The 21,321-nt window shown below is 52.1% G+C and overlaps 9 protein-coding genes across 9 annotated transcripts; 3 read left to right on the forward strand and 6 right to left on the reverse strand.

Moving 5' to 3' along the window:
* Positions 1 to 83: 83 nt before the first annotated feature.
* J4E88_009569 (uncharacterized protein) lies at positions 84 to 1,858 on the forward strand (the record flags this gene model as incomplete). The annotated part of the gene is made up of 2 exons (XM_049403168.1): positions 84 to 1,589; positions 1,799 to 1,858. The coding sequence occupies 2 exons, from the start codon at positions 84 to 86 to the stop codon at positions 1,856 to 1,858; spliced, it is 1,566 nt and encodes a 521-aa protein (XP_049250942.1).
* Positions 1,859 to 2,764: 906 nt separating this feature from the next.
* On the reverse strand, positions 2,765 to 3,730 carry J4E88_009570 (uncharacterized protein; the record flags this gene model as incomplete). Its single annotated transcript, XM_049403169.1, has 1 exon — positions 2,765 to 3,730. One exon carries the CDS (start codon positions 3,728 to 3,730, stop codon positions 2,765 to 2,767), a length of 966 nt encoding a protein of 321 aa, XP_049250943.1.
* A 537-nt stretch (positions 3,731 to 4,267) lies between these two features.
* J4E88_009571 (uncharacterized protein) lies at positions 4,268 to 6,613 on the reverse strand (the record flags this gene model as incomplete). The annotated part of the gene is made up of 1 exon (XM_049403170.1): positions 4,268 to 6,613. The coding sequence occupies one exon, from the start codon at positions 6,611 to 6,613 to the stop codon at positions 4,268 to 4,270; it is 2,346 nt and encodes a 781-aa protein (XP_049250944.1).
* A 745-nt stretch (positions 6,614 to 7,358) lies between these two features.
* On the reverse strand, positions 7,359 to 8,161 carry J4E88_009572 (uncharacterized protein; the record flags this gene model as incomplete). Its single annotated transcript, XM_049403171.1, has 2 exons — positions 7,359 to 7,662; positions 7,740 to 8,161. 2 exons carry the CDS (start codon positions 8,159 to 8,161, stop codon positions 7,359 to 7,361), a joined length of 726 nt encoding a protein of 241 aa, XP_049250945.1.
* Positions 8,162 to 9,332: 1,171 nt separating this feature from the next.
* Positions 9,333 to 11,976, reverse strand: J4E88_009573 (uncharacterized protein; the record flags this gene model as incomplete). The annotated part of the gene is made up of 3 exons (XM_049403172.1): positions 9,333 to 10,751; positions 10,798 to 11,834; positions 11,901 to 11,976. The coding sequence occupies 3 exons, from the start codon at positions 11,974 to 11,976 to the stop codon at positions 9,333 to 9,335; spliced, it is 2,532 nt and encodes an 843-aa protein (XP_049250946.1).
* Positions 11,977 to 15,363: 3,387 nt separating this feature from the next.
* On the forward strand, positions 15,364 to 15,713 carry J4E88_009574 (uncharacterized protein; the record flags this gene model as incomplete). Its single annotated transcript, XM_049403173.1, has 2 exons — positions 15,364 to 15,388; positions 15,442 to 15,713. The coding sequence occupies 2 exons, from the start codon at positions 15,364 to 15,366 to the stop codon at positions 15,711 to 15,713; spliced, it is 297 nt and encodes a 98-aa protein (XP_049250947.1).
* A 440-nt stretch (positions 15,714 to 16,153) lies between these two features.
* Positions 16,154 to 16,810, reverse strand: J4E88_009575 (uncharacterized protein; the record flags this gene model as incomplete). The annotated part of the gene is made up of 1 exon (XM_049403174.1): positions 16,154 to 16,810. The coding sequence occupies one exon, from the start codon at positions 16,808 to 16,810 to the stop codon at positions 16,154 to 16,156; it is 657 nt and encodes a 218-aa protein (XP_049250948.1).
* A 441-nt stretch (positions 16,811 to 17,251) lies between these two features.
* Positions 17,252 to 17,990, reverse strand: J4E88_009576 (uncharacterized protein; the record flags this gene model as incomplete). Its single annotated transcript, XM_049403175.1, has 3 exons — positions 17,252 to 17,485; positions 17,538 to 17,901; positions 17,947 to 17,990. The coding sequence occupies 3 exons, from the start codon at positions 17,988 to 17,990 to the stop codon at positions 17,252 to 17,254; spliced, it is 642 nt and encodes a 213-aa protein (XP_049250949.1).
* Positions 17,991 to 18,362: 372 nt separating this feature from the next.
* Positions 18,363 to 20,631, forward strand: J4E88_009577 (uncharacterized protein; the record flags this gene model as incomplete). The annotated part of the gene is made up of 2 exons (XM_049403176.1): positions 18,363 to 20,012; positions 20,065 to 20,631. 2 exons carry the CDS (start codon positions 18,363 to 18,365, stop codon positions 20,629 to 20,631), a joined length of 2,217 nt encoding a protein of 738 aa, XP_049250950.1.
* Positions 20,632 to 21,321: the final 690 nt, after the last annotated feature.

Below are 21,321 nucleotides of genomic sequence, written 5' to 3' on the forward strand. Positions count from 1 at the left end.
ATGTTCGCTCAACATCCGCAGATGATCGGACTTAGAAGACACACTGTTTCACCTCTGCCAGTCTTGAAGCAAAATCGACAATCATGGAGAGATACACCTTTGCACGACGTGCGCTCAGCGCGATGCCTACTACACCCGACGATGTTGTCTTTCTTGCAGCGGTCTTTGTTGCATTCGGTTCCGGAGCCTTACTTCTTCACTGGATTCGCCGTGTTCGTGACATTGGATTGCAGAGGCAGTGGCACGATGCGCAGATGAGGACCTTGCAGGAAGGGTTCGCTACTTTCGAACAGTTACCGCAGCAGTTGAACGCCATCAACGCCAGTATCGGCGAGCTTCGCGAGAAGGCAGATGGAGCCACCGATCGATTCAATACTATTAGCGACCGGATTAACGATCTCAGCCAACATGTTGATCATTTCCAAACCATTGGCGCTGGTACTCACGATGTCAAGAGACCCTCGACTGTGCGGCCAACAACGGATGTAAGCTCGGCGGATGCGAACGAGCTTGTGGCGGTCAAATCACATATGAAGAATTTGGAGAGCAAGATGAGCGAGATTATCAAACAAAAGGACGAGCTAGAGCAGGCCAATGTGAGCTTGAAGGAAGATCTTGAGCGCGCCACCAAGTCCGATGGAGAGGAGCAGAGTGATGAGTACAAGACACTGCTCATGCAGAATGAAGAGCTCCAAACTCAGGTCACCCAAACTGAACGGTCTTTACGAATCCTTGAGCAAGAAAAGGAGCGTGTTGCTGCCAATGGAGACCCCGCGATGAAGCAGCAGGAGGAAACGATAAAAAACTACGAAAACGAGATCGAGGGACTAGAGGAAAGACTGGCATTGGCTCAAAACGATCGGACTACGGCGAGAGACGAGACGACGCAAATGTCGTCTGAACTCGAGGAATTGGAGAGTAAGCTATTAACTGCGCAGAGCGATCAGAATGAGATGCGACAAGAGAACAACCGTCTGTCTTCAATGATCAGTGATTTGGAGACAAGCCTGTCATCATCTCGAAGTGATCAGCAAAGAATGGCATACGAGATCGAAAACCATTTGGCTGTGGTCAACAGACTACGAGATGATCTGTCATCAGCTGAGCATGAACGAGACCAGCAAAAGGAAGCAAACGAGAGGCTCGCTGGGCTTGATGAGGGCACGAGACAGCCAGGAATGGATCAGAGCACGATTATAGATGATCTCAAAGAAAAGCTAGAGGCGGAGAGTCTCAAGAGGGCTGACTTAGAAGTCAGAAACGATGTACTCACCAAAGACATCGGAAAGAACGAGGCCCATATCGAAACGATGAAAGCAGATGAAGCGCAGAACAGGCAGCAGCTGGACGGTCTTACGAGCCAAGTCGAGTCGTTGGAGAGGCAAAAGATGGATCTAGAAGCGACGTTGGAAGAGCACAGTCAGGCAAAGGAAAGTGAAGATCAAGCTGAGGAGCATGGCGAAGGACTACAGGACAACAATTCTAGTGACGCTTCAGAGCAGAGAGACAAGTCGCAGCCAGATATCACGAAGTTGCCGACCTCGCCTCAACAATCGAACACGTCAGGAACTGCACCTGATGATAGCTGGGTAGAGGTGGCCGCTCAAATTCCCACAGCCCCAGACGGGAGACCGACGACCGGTGGCGAAAGCGCAGAAGTTGATGAAGCCTTGAGTCCTGTAGTGAAACTTCCCATGGCGCCAGCCGCCGAGGCCAGTGGGAGCCCAGCCACAAGAAAAAGCTGGGCAGATGACGATGAACAAGAGTTCGATCCAGAGATCCAGAAATTTGCTGCTAGAACGGCAAGCCTTCCAAGTGCGCCCTCGTCAACCAACTCCCCAGCGCAAGAGAATCCTGACTCTCCTGCCGCCAAACCACAGCCTACTATCGATACTAGTGTGGCCAACAATGCTTCAGGCGTGACCACTCCCCATAGCAGCGCATCGTCACTGCCAGTTGGCCCGTCCCCTATGTCTGATACTGTAACAGCCCTTTGCAAGTACTGTGACATTGACGTCCCGGTCGACATGGTTCAATTGCCCAATGGAAGGCGGTATCTAGACTGGCCTAAGCATTCGAGAGAGACAGGTTGCAAGAATAGAGCACTGGGAATATCTTCTCGGCCGCAAAGTCGTGGAGGCCCAGGATCTCCCAGCTCCGCAGGTTTTAGTCCAGGTGGCTTTCATGGGAATTTTCCAAACCCTAACAGGAGTAGACCTGACAGCAGGAATAGCTACGGTAGCGGTCGGGGTTCGAAGCCTTCTAGTCCTGTCGACATGAGTCCCGGTGGTCGTCGTGGATCTTTTAGTCCTAGGGGAAGAGGTGGATTTGAAGGCAGAGGTGGACATGGTAGGGGTAGGAGCTCAGAGCGTTCTAGTCCTGTAATGAATAGTCCAGGTAGTTATCAGGGCTCTGATAATGGCGGTGATGGAGGACAATACGGCAGGGGTGATAGAAGCAGGCCAAGTAGCGGTGGAGGCGATTGGAGGCCTCATCGGTTTGCACATGATGGGAATGATCGAAGTAGTGGAACTTAGTTGAACTCGTCGTTCGATGAGTTGAATGTCAATTAGGGTTGAGGTGTATCTCAAGTAGCTGTTATGTTTACAGGGCTATAGATGTGGAGGAGACGAGATGTGGGATCAATATGAACTCTGCAGCGAGTATGTGTGCTCACTACTAGTCGTTAGATAATATTGCTTGACCGACCTTCTCTCACTCCCATGTTATGCGACCAGCTACATCCGTGAGCGGTCAAGATAGCTTAAGCCTCCCGGATCTCTTTGCACAAGGCTTCATACTTCTCCTTCCACTCTTGCACTTCCCCTTCTCGCTCTTTGAGCTTGGCAGCAAGCTCATCCGTCCTTGCCACGTGCTTACGTAGCACAAACCTTAGTTTTGCTGAGAAGTTCTTCTCACCTTCGTAAGCCTTTTTCCATCCGGCTGCTTCCTCATGCGCTTTTGCGAGCTGGTCCGCAATATGGTCGCCGGTGGCGTCCGCCTTTTCCTCCTTGGCATCTGGCGCTGCACTGCTGTCTTGGTGTACATGCTCGCTAGTATCGACTTCGCTGGTGAGGGTATCAAGCTTTGCGTCTTGTATCTGAGTAGCCGTGGACGCCTCGGTCTTCTCAGACCCATACGCGTCGTCCTCCTTTTCTTGCGCATCGGCTGCCGATGTTTGCTCCGCAACATGGTGACAAAGCTTCTCGAAGCAAAGCCAGAAGTCGTGCTTGAAGCTGTCGATAGCGTCGTCAAAGCCTTGCACCAGGAGGTTATAGCGGAAGAATACCTCCAGCAAGACCAAGTGATCATGGTCAATTACCGTGAGGATAATTGAGAACGGCGGTACAAGGTCGTAACCGCGCCGCAATACTGGTAGTGCTTCCTCGCGATCAATGTCAACGACCTTCCAAGTACTCCTACTAAATGGAAACGAATCGGACAGTACTATAGTACGGTGTTCCAGATCCCAGAGAATCTCTAAGGGTTTCATCGTCACCCGTGGGTGCTCAGACTTTTCTCCAGAATCTTTCTGCCATCCTAGGATCGCGCCGAAGTGACCAGGGACACGCTCGTCGAGCTTGAGCGAGGCTATGTTTAGCAGCGCTTGCAGCTCTTCGGGGAAGTACTGTAGTGCGTAGCGGTGTCCATCTGCAAGACTGGATACTGTCTTCATATGTTGAAACTTTTGGGAGTTGTCGTTCGGCGTGTCTTCGCGCTGCACCGTCATCGTAAGACGGGTCTGGTCTGCAATGTTGTTCGGCTAGGGTGAGGTCTGTTCAAGCGTTCAGTAGATGTGGTGGCGGCGATAGACCGTTCTGAGCTGTGTTATATCGCTGGTTTGTTTGTTAGTGATTGGAGTCTCAGACGAGCGCAATGCGACTAGCGAGTGCTAGATTCTTCACTATACGCCTAGAAATCGCGTTTGTCTCATGCATCAGCGTTGATTGTCACCCTTGCTGATTCGGTTATTTACCTAGACACACACACATCAGCTTTAGAAGCGGCGATTCGCCTTGCAGACCTTGACGCCCTAACGCATGGCGCTCTCGACACGGCACTGTCGATCTGGACGCGTTGATTCTTTCGAAACGACATGATGACGAGTACGAAGAAGGCATAATTGTTCGAAACGAGGTAAATAGTGAAGAGGGTGCTTGACAAGATGAGGTGTGAAGTGAGAGTTGGTAGACCTTTGGATACTCATTACATTATGGCATTGTTGGAACTAAAGATTACATGACTTTTGACTGAACTTGAAGCGCGTTCAAGCCCTCCATTTCCGTCCCAAAGCCCTCTTGCTCCATTGATGTCCGCCAAAGCTGTCACCCTTACGAGCCTTCTCCTCGTATAGCTTCTTGCTCAGCTGCTTGTACAAGAACTTGCCGTTGTTGTGGAAGTTGATGCTGTGGTCACTGTCGGTGAAAAAAGTGTTCTGCATCTTCTCAGGAGTGACCTGGTTGACCATCAGAAGGTCGACTAGCGCAGCCGAGTTCTGGAAGTGCACGTTATCATCACCGGTACCGTGCTGGATGACAACACCACCAGCGATGTTCTTGAAGCCAGTAGCGTCGTGGACACGACTACGGTTGTAGCCTTCGGGGTTAATATCGGGTGTCTTCATGTAACGCTCGGTGTAGAGAGAGTCGTAGAAACGCCAGTCACTGACAGGGGCGGTGATCATGGCGTAGCTGATGATTGGGTCACCGACCTCAACGACCTTGGAGGAGAGGTAGCCGCCGTACGACCAACCCCAGATACCAATGTGCTCGCTGTCGATCCACTCGTTCTTTGCCATCTCCTTGGCAGCCCAGATCTGGTCTTCAGCCTCAAGTTCACCGAGGTTAGAGGTGACGAGAGATCGGAAAGCACGACCCTTACGACCGGTACCACGGTTGTCGACGGTGAGAGTTACGTACTCCAGCTCGGGATCAGATGCAATGTAAGCCTTCCAGTTGAGCGCGTTGAAGGACTTTTGTACCTCCTTGGCGTTGGGACCACCGTACGGAAGGAGGATGAGTGGGTACTTCTTGCTGGGGTCAAAGTTGGGAGGAAGACGGAGCATGGCATCAAGGGTGTATCCGGAAGGATGCTCCATATCAAGGTACGTGATGTTGGGAAGAGCGTAGCCCTGAAGCTTCTCGTAAAGCGCAGTGTTGTTGACGATCGTGCGAATTGGCTCGGTGGAGTTGATGGAGTAGAGCTCCTGGTATGGCACGTCGGGACCGGCATAACGAGAGACATAGTATGAGCCACCGGAAGAGAAAGATGCGGTCCAGAAAGCGGTCACGGTATCGTCGACCAGGGCAGTCTTCTCGCCGGAAAAGCTGACAGAGTACATGTGGGACTCAGCACTGTGGTGCTCGGTGGAGGTGTAGTAGATGAGTCCGCGAGAGTAGTCAACCTTGAGAACGCTGAGAACCTCCCATTCGCCAGATGTCAGCGCGATGGGCTCTCCGCCGCTGACGGGGAAGAGGTAGATGTGCGCCCAGCCGCTCATATCAGAAAGGTCCATGTAGTACTCGGTAGCGTTTCCGTAAGACGCGTTTGCAGTCTCAACAGCTCCGATGTAGCGAACCTGCATCAGGTTCTCTAGCCATCCATCGGTACCGTCGCGCTCGCGAGTGACCTTGGATGACCCAGCTTCAACGTCAACAAGTACCAGCTTCTCCATGTCTTGGACACGGTTGTAAGCGCGGTACATGACCTTACTGTGCTCCTCAGTAAGCCAGACGACTTCGCCAATGACGAGATCGTCCTCTGGGAAAGCATCAATGGGAACGTTGGTGTATTCACCAGACTCAACATCGAGCAAGTTCATGACCACCGTGGGGTTCTTGGTGCCAACCTTGGGGTAGCGGAGCTCCAATTCGTTGGGGTAGACGGGAACGTATTCCGCATCGTCTTCAATATAGTATGGGATTCTGAATGTGCCGACGCCAGTCTCGTTGAAGCTGAGGAAAGCAATCCTAGTTCCATCGGGAGAGAACCACAGAGTGTAGCGATCGCCAAAGATCTCTTCCTCGTAGACCCAATCGGGAATGGCGTTGAAGTAGTCGGGGCCTCCATCCTCAGTAATCTGGGAGATGGTGCCATTGGTGGACATGTACAGGTTGTTGCCCTTGACGAATGCAACCTGAGATGACGAAACCGGGCTCCATTCAGCGTACTGAATATCGCCGACGGACTCGGGATCAAGAGATACGGACTCTCCAGTCGCAACATCCATGATCAGGTAGTCGGCGAAGTAAGAGTGGCGGTACTGCTTGGTGTAGTTGACGGCCCACATGACTTTGGTCGCATCGGGCGAGATGAAGTAGTCCCAGTAGTCAGCCGGGACCTGATCAGCCGAGATGAAAGTTGAGGATTCGCCAGTGGCGACGTTCTCGAAGACAAAGTCTCCAGACGCGGCTGTGTAGATGTAATCGCCATCCTCTCCGGTGCCAACCCAGGTGAAAGATCGGGTTGAGGGCGTCAAAGAACCAGGAGCGTTGGTGGTCTCATTGTAACTCAGACGCTTTGTGCCATTGCCGAGAGGTTGGTGTGGCATGCGCGGAGGGTCGATGGCGTGAATCAACGGCAGCGCCGCAGCGAGGATCGCGAAAGAGCGCATGGCGACGCACTTGCAAGAAGCAAGAACGATACGTCGGGTAGAAACTCAAGACGAATGCAACAAAGCACCTGTCGTGCTCAGGCCAGGCAACGAACCTATTTATCTACCTTCCACTGCATCTATCAGTCTAATTGATATGCGCATCGTAGTTGCCGCATTGAGCAGGTGTTAAGCCTCCCAAGGCGCGCTGCGTCCCCGCCAAGAGGCACCAGCAACCGGCATCTCGGATAAACAAGGTCTGCAGTGGGCGCCTCGTGTTGCCCGCATCCTTTGCAAGCGGCGCAGTAATGTTGAATAGGAAGGTCAGTGAAAAGTGAAGAGCCTGGTATTCCGTCAAGGAGATTGGGATTGCTTCATGCCTGGGCATGTTGGTGGATGATGATGGCATTGGGGTTTACCAGGTTTCGGGCACGCTACAGTACCAACGGGTCCAAATGGCCCGTGCATCAAGCAGGTCCGACCTTATCGCGTCCGCATTGTTTCTTTCTTGGAGTTAGGACCGGACTGACAACTAAAGCTACCGTTCTATTGCAAATAAGTCTGATCGCTATGGCCGTATCAATACCGCAATGCTTTCTTGCTGTTTGTAGACGCTTCCAATATAGCTATATCATTGCACATGTACGCGTATCTGTATAGAAGCACGAGATGACCTGTACTCTATGCAAAGACCAAAAGAGACATACATCGCCCCGATGCACTCTGTGTGTTGAACAGATTGAATTTCAGTGGATCTGTCAAGTAATCACAGTCCCTCTGGCATCCTCGTCGGATCGTTTGACCTCGTGCCTGGAACATTTGATATGTCTGCCACTCTGCTCGCGACGTCTCGAATGGTCTCGCCAACCTTCGTCTCGTAGTCGTCGACGTTGGGGTTCACCGTCCAGTACTCCAGCTTGCGTACCAACTGGTAGAAAGCAGTTGCCAGCAGTGCACCCAGCCCGGGACCAACCCAATAGATCCAATGGTAGTGTGGAAAGCTTCCCTGCACCACACAGACCGCAAAAGAGCGAGCTGGGTTGATGGCTGCGCCGGTGTAGGTTGAAGCCCTATAGTTCGTGAGTAACTTGCCCTAATCGTGTAGTGCTGACTACAAATAGCTGCGGAGAATATAGGGAAGACTTACATGAGAACGCATGCAAATACAGCTAATCCGATACCCACAGGCGCGATGAATGTAGCCTTGTGCTTTTCCGTCGCCAACATGAATATGGACACAACGACCTGGGCGGTAATGAACATTTCGATGAACAGCCCCTGCGTGACGGTTGTGTTCTCTCCCAGCTCAGTGGCTGCAAGAGCACCTTCAGGTAGGAGTCCATAAGCAATGGCGCTTGCCAAGATAGATGCTGCAAGCTGGCTGAAGACGTCGAGAAGACCATCAAGTGGTGGTACGGCGCGGATGAGCACCAAAGCCATAGTTACAGCAGGGTTAAAAAGCCCACCGCTAATCCTGAAAAAGGTCCAGGCATTGACCGTGACAGCCACGCCCCAGACCGTAGCGATGAGCAGGATCTTAGCAGGATCTGCTGAAGCATTCGCCTCCATTAAACTGTGCAGCAGCCGCTGTGTTGTTGATGACGGCCGAGTTGCCGCCTAGTCCGATGAGCATGAAGAAAAATGTTCCCACGAACTCAGAGATCATTGCAATAAATCGGTTGCGAATGCGTAGAGGTACCTTGTCGCGAAACTGGTCGAGAAAATAGAGGTGGCCTTTGCTTGTGGTGACTTCGAGATCTCTATTGCCCTCCTGATTGTGAACTGGGAGTATCGGTAACTTTATGCGACGTAGTCTTCGGCGCCATACTGGCAGCTGTGATGCGTTACTGTTTCGTTTCCCGCTGTTGTGCTCATTGGCGCGTGTCGACGACATGACAAGTGCTGGTATCCAACGTGGAGAGAGAATACCCGACTCGATAGGTGATGCGACAGTACTAAAAGTTTCGGTGTCCAGAACGTGTAATAGAAACCAAAATGCTGGTCGTTGTCAATATTCCAGTGGGCCGCGAGCTCAAGGTCGTGCGAGTTGTTTTGGGTATGCAGTGCTTAGTCCCCCGCTGCAACGATAATAGCAGCAAATGCACAATCCCACATCCTTCAGCCAGCACAGGGCGAATGGCATGATGATGTGCTGATGCGCTATCCTCCGCGTCGGTTAATGCGTCCGATGTGACATCATTCGGACGTATGCTGATTCCGCGGGCATTGAAAGACGTTTACACATTCTCGTCCAGATTGATAGAGAAGTGACAGTGCATAGTTAGAAGGAAACCGAACTTCTTGTTTTCAAGCCTGAGCGCCATCGAAGTTGTGGAGAAGAAAGATTGAGGACGCTGCGACGCGCTCAAGGAGTGTGCGGACCCCCGAGTGACTTTACCGCATTGGGTATAACTCACTCTCTAGCTCGGACTGAGCCCTGGAGGATAGATCGAGCTGGCGACGTGGTAACCTTTTAATGTAGCATGCCCAAGGCAAATCTACAACTGGTTACTGAGATGAAATAAGGCTTCATTGGGAAACACTGTATATGTATGGTGACAGGCGTGCTTCGTGCGCGTGAGGTAATCTATGACAAGCTTGACGAAAACTGCTAGAGGATTATGAGCTGTGGAAAGAGAGAAGGCCAATGATCTGGTTCTGGAACTGGGTAATAGGCGGGTATGTCTCTGAGATTACGCGTACATATTTACGGTATGAGAGTCATCATCGCGGAGCAGAACTACCAGCGCTGCACGTAGTCTTTAACCGCTGCTCGAGCATCCTCGCCACCTTCAATGTACTCCTTCAGTATAGCCGCAGCTTCTACTGCATACGTAACTTTCGGTACAGTCATACCTGGTCGTGTCATATACTCTTCATTGTCAAGCTCTTGAAGGATTAGCAACGCGACATATTGCTGGTGTACTTCGTCCACTCCTCCGTACTTCATGAGTATTTTCACGTCATCCGACTTCAACCTCCTGAGAAGACCGCCACAAATGCGTGTCAGCTCAATACAGTCGAGCGCGAGGTACCGTGGGAAGTCTGCGACATGGTTGCGAAGACGATCGAGAAAGGCGGTAGGGTTTTCTTCGTCAAGGAAGGATTTGACGCGAGAGCTTCTGTTCTCTTTAGAGTGTTTCGCGACCATCTCAGCATCGAGACGCGTCAATGTGCGCCGTAGAGGCTCACGATCATGTAGATGATCTGCAACGATAGCCATGCTGGGTGGGAAACTTAAGGCCCCAAATCTCTTCTCTTTCAATACCGCCATATTCTTGATGGTTGCCACTCGGCCTTTCCCAGTGTTTGCAGCTCGAACAAGTTCTGGCGCGCAACCAACCGCGATGGAAGCGCGGTTGCACATTTGCTTGGCGCTTTCCGTTGGAAGTGCACCAAGAAATATGGTCTTGATGTGCATGTCGATCAGTGAGTCGAGCTTTTCCCATGGAACGTCAAGATAGCCTAGTTGCCGGAGTGCGTTATACAAGTGGCACATGAGGAACAAGCTAAGATCATCGTTCGCGAAATCGAAACCAATCTCAGCTCGTAAAAACTGCAAATTGAGAGCTAGCTTTGCCGGTGTAAGCGGATTGTTCTTGCGCAGGAAGTTTGGGTCTTCTGATGGCATGACATGCTCCTCGCCAAATTGTAGACGCGCCTCGGCCGTCCCTGCGGGGTCGGGAATTGATGCGCATGCCTTGATGATGTGTTCTTTCCTGGCCATACTGAGATCAAAATGTTTCCAGATGTCGCGATGGAATCCAGAGAGGGCTGCGGCAGGGTGGTTGGAGTCAATGGCTCGAAGATCGAAATATCGCAAGATTTCGCCAGGCCACTCAAAGGTCCACGAGAGCAAGGCGTTAAACTCAAGAGTTTTGTCTTTCGCCCGTTCCGGATACAATATACCATCGCAACGACAGTGGTTGGACTGATCATACATGACCTCCGCAAGCCGGGCGGCGTAGTGGAAAGGCTCATGCGCGTTCGGACTGTGTAGACCCCATATCCCGTCTAGAAGGCTTGCCGCAATGGAGTGCTGGCTTCCACGAGTTGCACCAGCGATCGTGCGGGATACGAGGTCGAGGCTTGCATTACTGATGCATCGTTGGTGGGGGGGCGGTGGTCCATTTTGCTCCCAAAGATCAGAACGGAGTGTCTGAGAACAGTCAATTTGGTCCCTCAAGTGGTCTGTCATGACTAACCATCTCTAGCTGTAGCTCTATAAGATAGCGGATAAATCTGGCGTCAAACAAGATGAAATCCTTGTATTTATGGAGTCCTAGATGGGGTTGTCTCTTGTGTACCAGCTTTACTACGACCGGGTATCCTGTACCTTCATATGTAGCGGCGCGGAAATCGTGGAGGGCAAGGACGGTCGAACTCCAGTTGCTCAGTGAGGCTAGCTCCTTGGACATGGCTTCCTTTACTTTGTCGTTGTTATGCTCCATGCCGTCTTCGATCTTATACAACAGATCGAGTGCTAGATCTGATAGGAGAGATTTAGTCTCTAAGCTTACATCTTCCTCAGAATGGTCAAAGTACTGCTTCCATAGGTTGACTACCCATGATATAATTGAATCAGCGTCGTCCTTGAAACAGAGCCAACGCAACCGTGATTCCTCGTCGGAGTCGATAGCCGGCTCATAACGAGCTGATGGTACAGTTGCAGCCGTTCCGTAAGCTAAACCTTTGTCGGGAGATGTAGCCAGGTTGGCTGTTCCTTGTACATCATCGGTCAGCTCAACGTCCCGGAGGACGTCAAACAAATTATGCAAGGTCAGACCCGTGTCTTGTCGTCTTTCCGAATTATCCAGCGAGGTTTCCTGGACTCGAACAACCTTTCCAATCATGTCGACTACCTGTCGAAGTGTGTCGAGAAAGTATACGTGACCGGCGTTACCTTCATGGTCCGGTTGTTTGTTAGCGAATTTGGTGGCGTACTCTGTACGGCCTCGCACAGCTTCTTTGAAGGCGTCCCATGCAGGCTTAGACATGACGAGTTCCTGGTCAAGGTTCTCCAGATAGCGGGCTTGGCGAAGAATCTCCTCAGTTGACACTTTGTAGATTGTTTTCGAGGCCTTGATCTTAGGCGCGGGTGATTGACTTTGCAGTTGCTCCTTCTTCTTTGCTTCTTTGCGCGCTTTTCCCTTCAACCGGCCTGTCTTGATCGAAGTGCTCGTGGGCGTCGCCGCGGCTGAAGCTCTGGAGTTGGTATCGCCACCGACTTGCACATTGCTGCCTACAATAAAGTCGTGTTAGAGAGTACGTTACGTAGGTAGTGGCGGAAGGGGAAATCAATACTCACCGTGCTCGGAAGCAGTTTCGATGAGCCAAGTGACGGCGACATTGGTCTGCAACTTGATTCTGGCGTATCTACCCATTGTATCAAGACTTGACGTCTTATGCAGAATCGTTTTAGAGATCAACTGCTGGCCGTGATATCGATGCGGGGTTGATTATGTCCTAAACGCTTCGGGTTCAAAACTAGAAAGGTGAGATATACACGTACACCCCTTGGCTGATTGGTCGCCCAGTTCTTTCGGAAACGGCGCACTGACTGTGCAGGCGTAAACGTCTCGTGACAACGGCCTCTAACGGAATTGCCTTCTGCCCCGCTCTCTTTCTCTCCACATTAACGCTAGATTGTACGCACTCGCCACCCACTTTGGTCGTAGTGACAAAGGCCAGAGACAGTAGCGAATTATGGATGATAACCAGGGAAGGGAGCCGTCGCTTTCTCTATACATATGTCTCTGCCCTTCCTTATAACCCCTGTGATAGCAAGCAAGCGTGACAATTGCCAGTGATGGACCAGAAATAGCGTCAATGTCGATTACCTTTAGGATCATGTAGCTTGATGACAATCATACCACATATCATAGCCTCCTAGTGTTTGTCGTTCCACTCAGGAAGCAAAACAACAACCACAGAACTTACTGATAGGACCGTCACCAGAGCAATATGGACAACGTGGCGTATTGAGTAAATGTTACTGACAGGCGCGGGCCGCCATCGCAACGATGTTTCCAGACCAGGACGAGGATAGTTGCTGGCATATGTGCACAGCTCAAGTAAGATGCAAATCGACTAAATTGAGCGAAATAATAGCGATGGCGGTTCAAGAAGCAACTGTTCCGAGGTCCACGAAGATGATTGTTCAGAAGCGAGCAAGCGATAAGATGCACTCAGGTGAAGCGCGATGGCAAGGCTTCGGAACAGCTTCCATCATGGCGGCAGCCGTACTGTATGGATACGCAAAGACGCGGCAAAGACGTGCTGCAGATGTGAATCGGGTGATGACGTCACGGATGGAGGATGATGAGGAGATGGAACGAGGAGTGCCGAAGGGAGACGCGAAGACTATTGATGATTACTAAGCAACACCTGAGTCGGCAAGCCACGGGCTTCGGGACCCATGCCCAGCACCTGCCATGGGAAGAACACCAACACGTAGCCGCGAGAGCGAAGTCGACACCATACCGCGTCCCTGTATTATGGTACTAGCAATATACATGCATTCAGGTCTACCCGTCTCACAATGAATCAAACTTCTTACACAAAACGATCGCCGCGTCGAGCGTGAAATTCAGGTCCTTTCACCACCACCCAACAACGCGTCCAACCAACGTGAGCGCAGTGACTTCGTCTCCTTCGTCTCCTTCGTGTAACCCAGCCGAGTCCCCACAAGCTTGCGATCTGGGTTAATCTTTCCCTCCATCCCGGTATCCGACGCGCGACGTGCAGCTATGTGCATCTCGCGGTCTTTCCGGAAAGTCATTGCGGGCGTTGGCTCGGGGTGATCTGGATGCTTTGTTGAAAATTTCGTCTGGAAAGACTCTTTGCGAGGGGAAGAGAGCCATATCTGGTGGGCCTCGACGTCGCGGTAGCGTTGCCATGCTGCTCGGGCGCTGGTGTCGGATGGTGTGGTGGGAGACTGTTTACATTCGATTAGATCGTGCGTGTCGTGATAACGGGTACGACCTTCCTTCATCTCAGAAGCTGTAGCATTAGTGAATGTAGGCTTCAAGGCGGTTTTGTGAAAGCATCGGGCTTGAAGCATCGCGATGCGGGCGGTAGAGGAAAACATGTTTGTAGGGTCTCTTCAGGTGACTTGTCAGAGCTTTCGCAATGTCGGAGTGTGAAAGGGGACTATATGGTCAAATATGTATTGTTGTATTTGAGTGCAAAAGCCGAAATATGTCTGTGAATACACAATCGAGGGTGTTTCTTATCAACGTAACCATGGGTCGGCTGTGTGAGTCGACCGATCCAACCCAACGATACGACGCTGCATATGGCCTGAAGTTGTAGGCAGAGGCTGCATGAACAGAACCCTTTCCTAATGCTAGACTGAGAAATGTATGGGGCTGAAGTAAGAGTGTCGGAAGTGAGGTAGTGCGTCTGGGAGTCCTGGAATGCAAGACATATATATAATTGGACGTCGACATTTGCAGAAGTCACCTCGTAGTTCAGCCTGACGCCATGTCTGGTGGACAGTAGAGAATGGAGGAAACCTTCCAAATGCCATTTTCCAGCACATCTCGCATGCATATTGTGCTCGATCGATGGTGAGTTCTACAATTATGTGTGACCACCAGCACTGGAAACATACGGTGCGCATGCATTTCATGCAGGAGTTGACGTCGCTCAGACCACCGAGAGCATCGCAAATGGCCGACTTCCAATTATTGAATATCCTGGGAGTAGCATCTATAGTCTTCTTGTGAAGTGGTTCTTCGCAAGTTCGGTCGGTCTTACCAAGCAGGTTGCGCAGAGTGGGCAAGCCGTGCTTCGGGCAGTCTGCTAACGGGCTCTTGTCACAACTACAGGGTCTGGAGACTGGTTGGAACGGATGTAGGTCTTCCCGCTTAGGTAGAGTGGGCGCGTTTGGTCCTTTCATGATGAGTCGAAAGTCTGAGCTGCTGATTGCAAGTGCTTGAAAGTCAGCAGGGCGTAGATGGGGACATAGCGCCTCGAAGATAGGGTATTGGCGAACAGCGTCAAGGAGGTTGGCCATTCTGTCCGTCGTGGAGAAGGGGCTGGTGGAAAAATTCAATAAAAAATACATGCTGACGATCCGAGAGATAACGTTGAACAGGTCACACAGTACTTCCACTGACTCCCACAGCACTTAACCATGGTACGCGCTGTTCTGCTCGTTGTTGCCTATGCAAGTCCAAGGTTGCGACATGGCTACGTAGGTAGAGTGGCTCTGTGTACTCAGATACTGAGGTCAAATCAGGGGGGGATGGGGGCGCAGTAGTAGCAGGAGGATGTATTGAAGGATATGATCTTCAGCGCTCACATGAGAAGCAACAGCGGACCGCGGCATCAGCTTGTGTGATGGTGAAGGGGAAGGGAAGAGAGAAGAGCAGCGATGCGGAGGGTAGACCGCTCTGATTGGCGCGGCGCACGTGCCATCTGAAGCTCCACCGGAAAGCATCGCGAGCTTCATGTCCAGTTCCAACCAAACCACGTCACGCGCAACCAGCACGTTGCTTCCTCTCGCTCACTCGACCCGCAATCATCCACCTCTAGTCTCACTGGTCGAAGAGATCCGTCCAAGTTTCTACAATTCCGCGACGTAAGCCCGCAGCAAGTCGCAACCTTTTCCATAAGACACGATACCGCGAAACATTGCGCAAACATTCTTCGGTCCCTCGCAGAAAGACTGTGAAGAGCACGGCCTAGGCGCTCTCACATACCGGCTGAATTACGCACTTCCACCGAATATCCGAACCAGCGGTTTTTGAAACAGCATCCTCACAATGGCACTAAACGCCTACCTAAACAGTAAGTTTCTCCTCCACAGCTCCTTACCATATCATTCTCCTAACAATCTATAGAGCGCGTATCAGTCCTCACCCTCGATGGCCGCACCATGGTCGGGCTCCTCCACTCGTGCGACGGCAGCATGAACCTCGTCCTCCAAGAAGCCGTCGAGCGCATCATCCGACCGATAGAAGACGAAGAACCCAGTGAAGAGGTGCCTCTTGGACTATACATCATACGGGGTGATAGCGTGGCAGTGGTGGGTAGAGTGGATGAGGAAATCGACACGAAGATTGATTGGGGCAAAGTGCATGGCGAGGTGCTGGGCGGAACGAGACATACATGAGCGAGCGGGAGAGGTTGCGACTCAGAAACGGAAGATGTCATGCGAAAAATGCAAAAGCAAGGAAAGACGGAAGTTCAAGGATAGCGCCCAGAGCGACGAATCTCCGCGGTTTGGGACGACATCGGCGCCAGAGAAGGAACTGGGCGCATACCGCATGACGGGCGCTATTTGGATTGAATAAAGACTATATGCATACAAGGAGGAAACGATACCCACGAAAGCGCAAATATAACGCTGAGTATGTCATCTCAGATAAACATTTCATGCACCTGTGCTGACCCTCCAGACTATGAAATGCATTTGCTTGTATGTACGTCAATGTCGCAGAATCGACAGACCGTAGTATAAGCATGCTACTTGACATTGACGCCATACCATGCGCCATGACTATGTGAAGTTCCTCCAACGCGACCACTCGTAGCTCAGTGCACCCATCCTGCTCACTGTATACTCCTTCCCACGCCCTGTCCAATACCCACAATATTCTTATGATCGTTAGGGTTTGCAGCAGCTTCGTACAGCACAGAAACAGCCTCCTTGTTCAGCTTCATAAAGTCGCCCTTGAACGCCAGATAGCTTATTCGCGTCTCGTCCTCCTCGCCATTACTCCAGTTATCCTCGAAGAACAAGCTCAGACTACGGGTAGTGCCGAACTTTGCCCTCTTGACAGGTATCTCCTGCACCTCACTCGTCTGACTGATCTCGAGTACCTGTGTAGGTTCCTTCTCGGCGGCCGTCTCGAAATCGAGCGAGTCTTCGTTGACGAAGACTTTGAGGGTCTTGGGACAGTCGGGGCCGGGGCTTGTACGCAAGATGATGGAGTGTAGGCGGACTTGGCCGGTGAAGGGGACCGTCATGAGGATCTGTTCATCAGCGCTGCTCTTCAGCTCGGGTTCCGGGTCGAGGCGCTGTGCCCATGTTTTCTGGCAGATTGCGCGGCCGCTGTTGGATTCATCTTCGTTGAGGGTGACGAGCTTGGGGAAGTCGAGTTGTTCGTAGAGTATGTTCTGTAGCGCGGGCGTGATGTCATCGCTGTGGTCGTGGCCGTCGCCATGCGAGTGGTCGTGATGCTCGTCGTGACAGTGCGAGTGCGACATGTTTGCTGGGGTTGTCGCGTGTGTTTGCTCGGTAAGGCTGATGGTGGTGGGGTGATGGCGGGGTAGCTTTGAGCTTCGTGCAAAGAGCTGGGGTAAGGCTTGTTGATACAGCGTCAGAAGGTTCTGGTGGTTTGGAGAGGGATGGCAGGAGAGACGGCGTTGTTGTAGGGCAAGGGCTATGACGCAGCGCGCTCGCCGTGTGAAGAGAAGGCGAGACTGGCGTGGACAGCAAACATGCAAGACGCCGCATCATTGCCCATGTCTCGCACACGTCGTCATCATCTGCAGAAACCCGTGGAACAACGTCGCAGATAAAATCCTGTGTATATGCGTAGATGTAGCACACATGCACCATGCCAAGTGCCACATGGTCCACGCGATGCCAGCAAAACACCCCAACGCCACGCTCTAATGCAATCTATGCGCCAATGCAATGTCTCATCATGCCAGCATGGGCTGCGATGCCTGCTCGGCAGCCCTTTCCCTCGCCCTTCTCGCCGCTCTGTCCTTCGCCATCTGCGCCTTCTCTTCGGGTGTGAACTGTGGTTGGGCAACGGGCGCGTCGGGCAGTGCAGGCACGGTGCCGTTGACCTCGGCTTCGAGAGCATCGAGCTCGTCTTCGACTTCGTCTTCGTCTTGGTTCGACATTTTGTTCGCGAGGAGTTCGCTGATTTCCTGTTGCGCGTGTCAGCACCCATCTGGTTTGAAGCGTAGGGATTCGACGCACCTCTTGATAAGCCCGAGCCTCTTCGTTCTCGCCCAGCAACTTCTCCACGTTCTCTATGCCGCCCATCTCCTTGTGTATCTCCTTGAGCACTGCCGTTCCCTGTTGCAGACCGAACAGGACATCCTTCTGGACCAGAGCGAATTCGACATCACTCGTCAGGATCTCGAGCTGCGCTAGCTGAGCATCGGTCTTGGATAAGAGACCCTCTTGGTACTTCTTTCTCCTCAGCGCCAGCTTCGCTTTATTCGTATCGCCTTTGGCTAAGCACTCTTTGGCGATCTCCTTCTCGCGATCGGTCAGGACGGTGATGCGCTTCTGGTACTGTCGTAGCTTATCGCGCTGGTTCTTCATATCCAGGATCGCCCTGGCACGTCAGCAGCGCTCAAATGGAGTGGAAATCAGAACTCACTTATCCTGGGCTGAAATCTTGTTCGCGCTGGTTGAGTTGCCCATATTGCTGCGAGATCCATGAGGGATGGGGGTTGCGCATGCGACATGACCCTGTGCCTTGATTGACGTATGCGGGCTAGAGCTAAGCTAAGCTCGGCGCTACTTTTCCTTATCGATAGCCGTCGCGAACTTTTTTGGTGATGCGACAACCACGCGCAACATTGCCGTTGCATACCAATTCACCGTGCAAGTCTCGTGTCGCAGCCCAGTCACCATTGTATCAGTACCAGGCTTCACTGGCTGTACAGGATCCAGGAGTTTTCGAGCCTTCTCCATTGTCGGGTGCTTAGAAAGGTCCAGCACTCCAACTACGCCAGGCGAATACATCGAAGTCTGTACCTATTTTTTGACTCAAATCCTACCATCGTGGTCGCCATGGTCTCAAAAGGTCGGCCATCTCTTCAGGCTGGCCTCGATAAGGAGGTGTACCAAGTAGTCCGTAAATACCTGGACGAAAAGGGTGAGTCGGCGCTGAAGCTCCGGTTATCTACGGTATACGACTACATACAGCGATCAAACTCGAGCTTGAAGAGGCGGCCCAAGAAGCAGATTGAGGACTCTATTGACCGCGTGATTGACGTTATCCGCGAAGACGAAGAATCCGACGACGAAGACGAGATGGCCGAACTTGAAGGAGACTTTACCATGGACGAGCCAAAGGAGAAGAAGGATCGATCAAGCGATTGGATGAACAAGCAAATTGTCAATCAATGGGCGATTCCGCCTGCTGCAAATGCGGAAAAGAGTGAGAAGAGCAAGAAGCGGGATAGTGGAAAGTCGAAAGAAGAGAGGGAGGCCAAGAGGCAGAAGAAGGCAGGGGCTCAGGAGAACAAGATCGATACTGCGGCTCCTACAGGTGTTACACTTGAAGATATAGGGGGTGTTGAGAAGGTCATGACGCAACTCAAAGAGCATCTGGTACTCCCGCTTCTCTGCCCACAAGAATACGCCAGCCGCAAGATTCCGATACCACGCGGTATTCTCCTTCATGGACCCCCTGGATGTGGTAAGACAGTCATAAGTCGAGCCTTCGCTGCTGAAATCGGTGTACCTTTTATTGAAATTCTGGGCCCATCTGTTGTTTCAGGCATGTCTGGAGAATCCGAGAAGCAGGTACGGGAACACTTCGAGAAGGCCAAGGAGGTTGCACCATGTCTGATCTTCATCGACGAAATCGACGTCATTGCGCCTAAGCGCGACAGTGCACAAAGTCAAATGGAGAAGAGAATAGTTGCCCAGCTTCTCATATCCATGGACAGTCTGGCTATGGAAGGCAACAATGGCAAGCCTGTTATCGTACTCGCCGCTACCAACCGCCCTGATAGTCTTGATCCAGCCCTGCGTCGAGGAGGCCGATTCGATACCGAAATCAACATGGGTGTACCCAACGAGCTTATGCGACGGTCTATACTCCAAGCTCTAACGCGCGAACCAAAGCTCGCGGAGAACGTCGACTTTGGTGTACTAGCGAAACGGACAGCTGGATTCGTAGGTGCCGATTTGAAGGATCTGGTTAGCAAAGCAGGTACATGGTCTATGGATCAGTATCGACGAGCACTCGAGAAGCAAGCGGCCGACGCAGAGACTACAATGGACATTGACGACGGTCTTTCGCTAAACGCGGATAGTCGGGTGTACCAATCTATTCGGCGTCTGATTACCCGCGTCAAGGATACGGAAGCTCCACGGCCTGAGGGCTTCGAAGATACAGTAATCTCGATGGAAGCTTTTGAGGCCGTACTTCCTACTATCACCCCATCATCAAAGCGAGAAGGCTTTGCCACTGTGCCGGACACTACATGGCGAGATGTCGGAGCGCTGGCAGGTGTTCGCGAAGAGCTCGAGATGGCTATTTGCGAGCCCATCAAAGATCCGGCCAAGTTTGCCAAATTTGGTATCTCAGCCCCCACTGGAGTGCTACTGTGGGGACCGCCTGGTTGCGGTAAGACACTTCTGGCCAAGGCGGTGGCTGCGGAATCCAAAGCAAACTTCATCAGCGTCAAGGGGCCAGAGCTTCTGAACAAGGTACGTTACAAAATGGCCTTCAAAAGACATTCCGCATACTAACAAGTTCCAGTACGTTGGAGAGTCCGAAAGGGCCCTACGCCAGGTGTTCATGCGCGCCCGCTCTTCCGTACCGTGTGTCATCTTCTTTGATGAGCTGGACGCCCTCGTTCCGAAACGCTCCACCGAGCTCCACGAAGCTTCCGCCCGCGTTGTGAACACACTGCTCACAGAGCTCGACGGCCTGTCCATGCGCGAAGGCATATATCTCATCGCTGCTACCAACCGGCCCGAGATGATAGACGAGGCAATGCTCCGACCCGGGCGCTTGGAGACCCTACTTTACGTCGAATTGCCCAAGCCAGAAGAGCGTGTGGATATCCTGAAGGCGCTCATTCGGCAACGCGGCGTTCTCAGCGACAAGCTCGCCGGAATCGGTCGCCAAGACGTATGCAATAACTTCTCCGGTGCTGATTTGGAGAGTTTGTTGCGCAAAGCCGGACAACACGCGCTTCGAAGACGCAGCGAGGTGGTCGAGGAGTTTGATTTCGTCGAGGCGGCTAAGACCGTCAGGCCGAGTGTCGGCGATGTGACGCACTATGAGAAGCTAAGGGAGAAATTTGAGACAAAGCTTTGGTAGAGCCTGGACGTACTCACTGTATATTTGTTGACTTTCGAAATAATATCCGCCAATGTATCCATCCGCTACTTCATGACTTACACATCGTCCTCATAAGTCACCAACGTATCTCCCTAGCTATTGCCAACTACGCGTCCATCATCTGGAATCCCAATGCCCCGTTGTACCCTTCTCTCGCCTTGAACTTCTTCTTGAACCAGCTTTTCAACCCACGTCCACTCGCTTCGTCATGATGGTGCTCGTCTTCTTGGCTCTCCTTACTATCGCCACTGGGCCGCCAGTCCTTCCTCGGCGCTCCTGGAGTCAACGGCGCATCGCTCGCAACGACACTAACATCGCTTTCCTTACTCATCCGATCCCCTTTGCCACCCAGCATTCCCGTCGCACTACCAAACGTGAAGAAAGTCGGGGTTCCCATGAATGTCGGTGAAACTGGCGGCGACCAAATCGCCCTCGCGCTCCCTTCACCAGCGCTCAAGAAACTCGATACGGTGGGTGATCTCTCCGGAAAGCCTGACACTGTTGGCGACGTTGCCGCGCTCCATCCAGCGACTTCAGCCAAAGCGCAGTCGAAGCAGCCGCTGTTGTCGGTACTTTCTTTGTAGCGCAATTTATACTTTCGACAGGAGCGGCCGGTGGCGGGTTGACGTTCACGGGGTGTGAGGATGGCGCAGTAGTCCCAGCGGAGAA

This window comes from Alternaria novae-zelandiae (genome assembly GCF_023758075.1).
Source record: "Alternaria novae-zelandiae strain BMP 2774 chromosome Unknown scaffold_25, whole genome shotgun sequence".
In the NCBI taxonomy this organism is placed as follows: domain Eukaryota; kingdom Fungi; phylum Ascomycota; class Dothideomycetes; order Pleosporales; family Pleosporaceae; genus Alternaria; species Alternaria novae-zelandiae.